Below are 7,952 nucleotides of genomic sequence, written 5' to 3'. Positions count from 1 at the left end.
TGTTTCACCTACTAACCCTGGCATGACACCTCTCATTCTCCTAACCAGCATCTTCGAAATTACCTTGTATACACACCCCACCATGCTAATCGGACGCAGATCTTTGATTTCCTTAGCACCAGTAAACTTGGGGGCCAACGCCACCCACGTGATATTAGCATCATGCGGCAGCCTTGAAGATTGGAAGAAGTCAAGTACCGCTGCCGTGAAATCCGAACCTATATCAGCCCAGCACTTCTTTATGAAGTTCATGTTGTAACCATCACACCCTGGAGCCTTGGAGGATTCACAATCCCACACTGCCTCTTTAACCTCCTCATGTGACGGTAGCCTCTCTAGAGCACTAGAATCCTCCTCGCTAATCCTTTGTTGTGAAGTGGTTTGAGAATTTTACAGATTGTGTGAGTGAGGACGCAAATGTCTACGTTTTCTACTCTGAGGAGGCCCTCACTGTTAATAACCCAACGCCTGCACCACTCTTCACAAACATGCACACCAATAATCCAACCCAATAATAATAATAATCAAAAGAAGAAGCTGGGTTGTTTGGGGATTGTGGTTGGAATTTTTGTGTGTTGTTCTTGTTCCTTCTTCATTCCCATCACTACCAACAACTCCAACTCCCCTTCATCTAGTCATGATGATGATGCAAACACTTCAACTTTTTCTTCACATTCTTTGTTTAGAAAACTCTCCCTTCCACAGAACAAACACAGCTTGCTCTTTGGAGGCAAGTACCTGTGTACTATTTTTTCAATGTTATTGACGACCGACCTTAATAATTCTTTTTAGGTAGAAATTTAGGTGCAGTGCAGTTAATTTATACGAAGTTAATAGTTGAGAGTCAGTTAAACGTAATTTTACTTGAGTTTTCAATTTTTGTTTCTATGAATAATTAAATTTATAAAAAGAAATTTGTTGCAGATTTGTACAGGAGGAAAGTTTTCTTCAACTATGAGAAGCGCATGCGTTTGCATAGTCCTCCCGAGAAGGTTATTTCATTATTCTATATATTAATATATTAATATATACTACTTGTAGATTAAATGCAAAAAATGATTACTGACAATAGTTAATACACTTACTAAACATAAAAAATATTTAATTTTAAAAATAACATTTTAGGCCAAATTGCTTCTGATATTTATACACACACTAGGGCTACTAATTGTGTTGTTGGATATTTGGATATCAGTTAAACATAATATAACACACAAAACTCTAGACTCTAGATTAAAAACAGTTTTTAGCAAACATATGATTAATACTCCCTTTTTTTTTTTCAACTTATATCTGCTTATTTAGGACAAATCTTTTAATTGTATAGTATGACGGTTAAGCTACTCACATAAAGCTAAGATATCAAAAATTAATTAAAATATTAATATATATGTCAATCTAAGTAATGATTTTTAATTATCAACAATATTATATAATTAATAAATATTATCATTTTGAGTCAGCATTTAGTCAAAAATAGTTTGTAATTATATTTATAAAAATTTATAAAAAAAAAACACATAATCGGCACCTATATTACCAGAATTTGCATATATAAAAGACGTGAAACTCTTTTGGAAGGAATATGATGGTGAGTATACGTTGCATATATACAGGTATTTGAATACTTTGCATCATGCCGGAGTCCGGAAGGAGAGGTGCTGATGGAGGCAGCAGACCTAATGAGAGCTGTGGTTCCGGTGTTCCCGCCATCGGAATCGAATCTTGTGAGGGAAGGATACTTGAAAGGTGAAAGAAGAAGTCCAGGCCATCTTCGTTGTTCCCCTTCTCTGTTTTTCATGCTCTTTGATGTCAACAATGATGGCCTTATATCTTTCAACGAGTGAGTCTGTCACTTCTCTATATTCTTATTTTGTAAAATATTTGTCAACTTATTAATTAATTATACAAAATATTGGAAACTAATTTTTTAGTTAGCTAACATTAATCCACTTTAGAGTTTAGATTTATAATTTATGATTTAAAGTTTATAATTTAAGACGATAAATTCTAAATCCAAAATGAATTAGTTTCTTATCATTACTCGTTAATTATATAGAATTTAATTTTGATATATTGTTAGTGTAAAATTGTTTTACATGTACATTTAATTATGTGACGGTACATGAGTAAAAATAACTATGTTTTATATTAATCACGTGAATAATAATTCAAGGAAACGGTTGTAATTATACGACTATATAACAGTTAATGCATCAAATATATCGTATATGAATCACTTTAATTATGAGTTATAATTCTCTTTCTCTTTGTAGTGTTTGAGTGCATATTGATGATTATTTTTACTCTGAAACAGGTATATCTTTTTGGTAACACTACTTAGCATACCAGAATCAAGTTTTTCTGCGGCATTTAAAATGTTTGACATGGATAATGACGGGTTAGTATGCTGATTATGCTACTAATTGCTTTGATTACAGTAATAAACACATGATGAGTTAGGGTGTTTAATTTGTATAAACACTTAATTAATTACATGTCATGACCTACTTCTTGTTATTGGATCCTAAAGGGAGATTGATAAGGAAGAATTCAAGAAAGTGATGGCATTGATGCGATCTCATAATAATTATAGACAAGGTGCTCATCACCATAGGGATGGAATGAGAAAAGGCTCAAAGGTCAATGATGATTATGTAGAAAATGGAGGTGTTTTGGAATATTTTTTTGGCATAGATGGAAAGGGACGCCTTAGCATTCATAGATTCTTGCAATTTATGAGAGACTTGCATCATGAAGTAAGAATATGTCTCTACTCTCTAATTGCCACATGTATCATTTCTTGCTTGTCAGTTGGATTGTAGATAAATTTTGTTAGTTACTCTATTTATAAATTTATTACTGTCTCGTATGAATTTAATTTTAATATATTGATAATATATTATACAATTATTTAATGATTTAAATAATTTGTTTAGTTAGTGGATTTAAAAATTATTTATTTTTACTAATATCATAATATATAATTAATTATCTATATAAAATGATGATTATTACTTTAGTTTCTTTGTCTCTCATTTATGATTTAATTTTTTTTCGTAAGATTTGAATCAATAGCGGTTAAGCTGCATTTAAGTCTGAGAACACGATAAGATAAGACACTGAAAATAAGATGTAAATAATAGAAACACAAAAATTAGTGTTTTTATATTGTATTTAGTAATAAACTAGAATAAATTATGAAAATCTAATTTATTTTATTTTTTTATTTAAAAAATTGAGAAAAAATATCATATTAAAAAATATAATTATAAAAAATCAATAAAAATAATAAAAAAAATTAAAAAATAAGTTGTGTCTCTTATTATTATCTTTGTATCTTTACAAAATATACTAATTTAGTATTATTGAACACGAAGTCTCTATATATATCTGATTTATTAAACATAATTTTATATTTCTGTCTCAACATACCATGTCTTAAACAAATATAATCTTATAAAACTTATTATCTTAATGAGTATCACATTGATTACCTTTTCACATACTAACAATAATAAAAAAAGTGAATTAATAAATTTACTTTAGGGACCTTATGTTATTAGAATTGATTATATATATTATGCAACAGCTAGCTAATTACAATATTTGAGTATGTGTAGATACTAAGGCTGGAGTTTGATCATTATGACTACAAATCAAGAAAAACCATATCTGCCAAGGACTTTGCTCTCTCAATAGTAGCATCTGCTGATCTGAGTCATCTGGGTAGGTTGCTAGATTTGGTTGAAGAAATGAACAATGATCCAAGCTTTAAGGATGTACACATCACATTTGAAGAGTTCAACAATTTTGCAGAGCTAAGGAAAACATTGCTTCCATTTTCATTGGCCATTATTGGTTTTGCAAAAGTGAATGGCTTGTTAAGAAGAGAAGATTTTCAGCGAGCTGCATCACATGTAAGACATTTAGGGATCTTTGATGGATTTTAGGTTTTTTTTTTAAATCTATCTGCAATTATTTCTAGAACTAGTTACTAAATTATTATTTTAACAGAGTGATAATTTGATAATTAATTCTAAAAACAGTAGCAGATAAATAAAAAGTTTTGAATTTTATTTTATATTTTGGGATGATTATTATATAATTTTGATTTTTCTTGCTCATCTTGATAGTGATATAATAATGTTATATTAACAAACCAATATAATAAATACAGTAGACAATTAAAAAAAAAAAGAAGAGAAGTGAATCACATCACATGTGTTGGAATACACCAAACAATGTCTTTTGTTATTTTTAGTTGTCAATAATAACACTTTAATTGAGTTGTTGATATATCATTATTGTTTTGATATAGATGATGGTAATTAATTCTGTGACCACATCATGGTGGCAAAATTTTGATTTTGGTGAAAATGAAAGTCTTAAAGTTATGGTCTAACTGGTTTTATTTTTTATTTTCTTAATTTAGTATTTTTTAAATAAAAGTTTCAAAAATGAAGATAATAAATTTTATTTCATTCTTTTATTATTTTTTTATAAAATTCTAAAAAACAAAAAAGCTATTAAAAATCAAAACAGAGGCCAATCCATCTTTAGATTTTTTTTTTATTATAGAAATGTTAGAGAGGACCATCATAATTTATTATTTTTGACTATCATTTTTAAATTTTAACCATCAATCCAATTTCTTTAGTTTAGTAATCCAATAATATACTTTAAACTATACTTTTAGACATTGATGGCCAAAAAAAAAACTCTGATAATCTCTAACATTCTTCTTAAAAAAAAAAAAGAAAATTACTTATATTTACAATACATGATCAGGCCTAATACAATATCAGAATAAAAGTTTTCTACACGAAAATTACATAAAACAAATTTTGAATTTAAATTTTATTGTTGGTAATTTAATAAAAAAATTATTTTAATTATGTAATTTGGTTGACTGATTGATTTTCAATTTTAGGTTTGTGGATTATCACTTTCTGATAACGTGGTTAAGATTGTTTACCATTTGTTTGACACAAATGGGGATGGACACTTAAGTTCAGATGAGTTTGTAAGAGTGCTACACAACAAAGAAAATGATATCACTCAACCTATGGAGACAGGGATCTTGCGTTTCTTGTCTTGCTGTTGGAACTGTAAGCATAGCTTCCCATACTCGCGGTTGTTTTCTTAGGTTGATACTATTTCTCAGATGGTAGAAACAGGAATTTGTTTGGTTTCTTCTATATTTCTGTTTCAAGAACAAAATTCAAACACAGACTTTAATTTTGCTTTTATTATTATTAGTGAAAGCATGATATTATGATATTCATGTGTTTGGTTTGTCACATGTAAATATAATAATACCCACTTTAAATTGGCTTTGAGATCATTCACTCATATAGATAGTACTACTATATTTTTTATTTTTCTAATTTACTAACACTCATAAAATAAAAAAATAAAAGAACACTTCTCAATTTTCAAAACACATTTTCATTTCATGGAACACTCCTTTTAAACATATAACTACCACTTATTTATAAATATCACAGGTAGTGATTTACAATAAAACTTGCAGCTAAAATACTTATTCTAAAACCTTGTACATAATAAACTATTCTTAAGTATTGGCGCTTTGGCGGCAAGAAGTTTGTGGATGTACCTCTTGCATAATTTTTTCATAATTTTTTCTATCTTCTTTGATTTTTCAAACTTTTCAGCACATATATCAACCAATTAAAATTGAACTATTAACCAAGTTGTTTTTGGCTCATGTATTCTAGATACTTCTTGATCTTCCTATTGATACATTTCTGATTACTTGCTTAAATTAATCATTATTCGTGATAATTCTAATGTGGCAGTATAATACAAGTTGATTTGAATTTTTTAATCAACATTGCTTCCTGTAAATTAGACTTGCATAGTTGATTATTTCAAGTATTTTTTTTAATTTATAAAATAATTTAATTTTCAACAACTTTGTAAATATATTTATAGTTTAGTCTTCAGTAAGCCAGTATTTGATTATAACTTTTTTTTATTCACCAATTCTCTAATTCTGTGAAATTGAATATCAATATACTTAGCTTTGATCTCTTATGGAATACTGAATTCTTATAAAGTGCAATAATAAACTTGTTATCACAAAATATTATTGTTGAAGTATTTTAATTCTCGTTTAATTCTTCAAGAATTTCTCTTAACCAAACTACTTGTATTGCACAACTTGTTGCGGCTATTTATTCTGCTTTTCCTGTAGAGAGTGCTACTCCTGGTTATTTTTTCAACGACCATGAAATTACACCAAAACCAAGATGAAATACAAATTGCGAAGTACTTTTATTGTTTTTATATCTCTGCCCCAATCACTATTAGTGTAACCGATACGATTTACTTCATTAGTATTTTCATAAAAAAATACCATCATTTAAAGTACCTTTAATATATCGAATAATCTTTTTTGCTGCTTGCAAATAGTTGGTATAAGATTCCTTCATAAATCTATTAAGCCAACCAACTTCAAACACAATATCTAGTTTAGTTACAGTTAAGTATCTTAGACTTCCAATCAAACTTTTATAATATGTAGGATTTACTGATATTCTTTTATTTTCTCTCAACAACTTAAACTTCTCTTCGATTGGAGTAGGAAATAGTTTTGATTGCTCTATATAAAATTTTTTCAAAATGTCGTTTGCATATATATTTTTTTTTATTTTTGAGAAATGATAATTCTATCATCTTTTTGAACTACTTCAGTACCAAGAAAGTAAGACATCAAGTCTATATCCGTTATTTTAAAGTGTTTTATCATAACATTCCTGAATTCTGCAATTATCTTTAAATTGTTGCTAGTAAAAACTCAATCATCAACATAAAGGCACACGATCAAGATTTCTTGAGGTTTAATAAATTTGATGTAAAGAGTATGCTGAAACGAACATCTTCTAAAACCATTCTCAGTGAAATAAGAATCAATTATGACGCTCTTGGTGCTTGTTTTAACCCTTACAAGACTTTCTTCAACCTATAAACTTTATCTTCTTCTCCAGGAATTTCATATACAGTAGGTTGCTCAATATAAACTTCTTCTTCTATAGTACCATTTAGAAATGATGAATTAACATTTATTTGATGTATCTTCCACTTGTTTTGGGTCGAGAATAAATAATCATACGAATAATGTCTAATCTAAAAACAGACGCAAATACTTCAAAGTAATCGATACTTAGCTTTTGTTTGTATCCCTTAACAACTAATCTTGATTTGAAATGGCCAATTTCACTGTGGATTTGTACTTAGTTTTGTAAACCCACTTTACTCCAATTGGCTTCTTATCTACTGGTAAATCTGTCAGCTCCCATGTGTCATTCTTCGTAATGGCATGAATCTCTTCATCTATTGCTTTCTTTTAATTGTTGTCTCTAGAGACTTCTTTAAAGTTCAACGGCTTATAATATGAAAATAGAGCAAAATTTATGATTTCTTCATCAGATGGATCATTGTCATTGCCAACTTTATAGTATGCTAATTTAGCAAGTAGTCTCCGCTCTCTTTGAGGTCTTATAGATGATTCTGGTTGTTCAGTTGTGTCAGGTTGTTTTTCTTCTACTTCATCAAATGTATTTGGAATTACAATCGACTGCTTTTTTGTCTTTGTGATTTAATCCCACATGTCTTTCTCCTCAAACGTCACATCTCTGCTAATGATCACCTTTTTTTATTCTAGATTATATAGCTTGTATGCTTTGGAGTCTGTGCTATAGCCAATAAAAATATAATTTCGATATAAATTACTTTTACACTACCTATCAAAGTCGACCAAAACAAATGAAACAGTCGTATATTAAAAGTTGATTATTTAATTAATTATATTATATGAATTACTAAATTAATACTTATATAAAATATATATTAAAAATATAAAAAACAACACATATTATATATATATTTAAAAATATATAGTGATTCATCTTTAGATATACATAATA

The 7,952-nt window shown here is 28.4% G+C and overlaps 1 protein-coding gene across 2 annotated transcripts; it reads left to right on the top strand.

Annotated features, from left to right (window-relative positions):
- The first annotated feature begins 395 nt into the window (after window positions 1-395).
- Window positions 396-5,227, top strand: LOC107463181 (calcium uptake protein, mitochondrial-like). Of its 2 annotated transcripts, XM_021129849.2 has the most exons (8): window positions 396-730; window positions 925-992; window positions 1,617-1,843; window positions 2,318-2,401; window positions 2,534-2,759; window positions 3,624-3,729; window positions 3,820-3,920; window positions 4,934-5,227. In XM_021129849.2, the coding sequence occupies exons 1-8, from the start codon at window positions 418-420 to the stop codon at window positions 5,147-5,149; spliced, it is 1,341 nt and encodes a 446-aa protein (XP_020985508.1). In that variant the 5' UTR covers window positions 396-417; the 3' UTR covers window positions 5,150-5,227. The 2 variants fall into 2 exon arrangements, with proteins under 2 accessions (XP_020985508.1, XP_015937410.1); XM_016081924.3 differs by having other exon boundaries at window positions 3,624-3,920.
- The last annotated feature ends 2,725 nt before the right edge of the window (window positions 5,228-7,952 follow it).

The sequence above is a fragment of the Arachis duranensis genome, chromosome 8 (assembly GCF_000817695.3).
Source record: "Arachis duranensis cultivar V14167 chromosome 8, aradu.V14167.gnm2.J7QH, whole genome shotgun sequence".
Lineage (NCBI taxonomy): Eukaryota > Viridiplantae > Streptophyta > Magnoliopsida > Fabales > Fabaceae > Arachis > Arachis duranensis.
This window is presented reverse-complemented; position numbering and strand designations above follow the sequence as displayed.

Coding starts and splice junctions, on each gene's coding strand:
- LOC107463181 (XM_016081924.3), top strand. CDS start 418: ATGTCTACGTTTTCTACTCTGAGGAGGCCCTCACTGTTAATAACCCAA. Junction 2,402..2,533: donor TTTGACATGGATAATGACGG/GTTAGTATGCTG, acceptor TGGATCCTAAAG/GGAGATTGATAAGGAAGAAT. Junction 2,760..3,623: donor TGAGAGACTTGCATCATGAA/GTAAGAATATGT, acceptor GAGTATGTGTAG/ATACTAAGGCTGGAGTTTGA.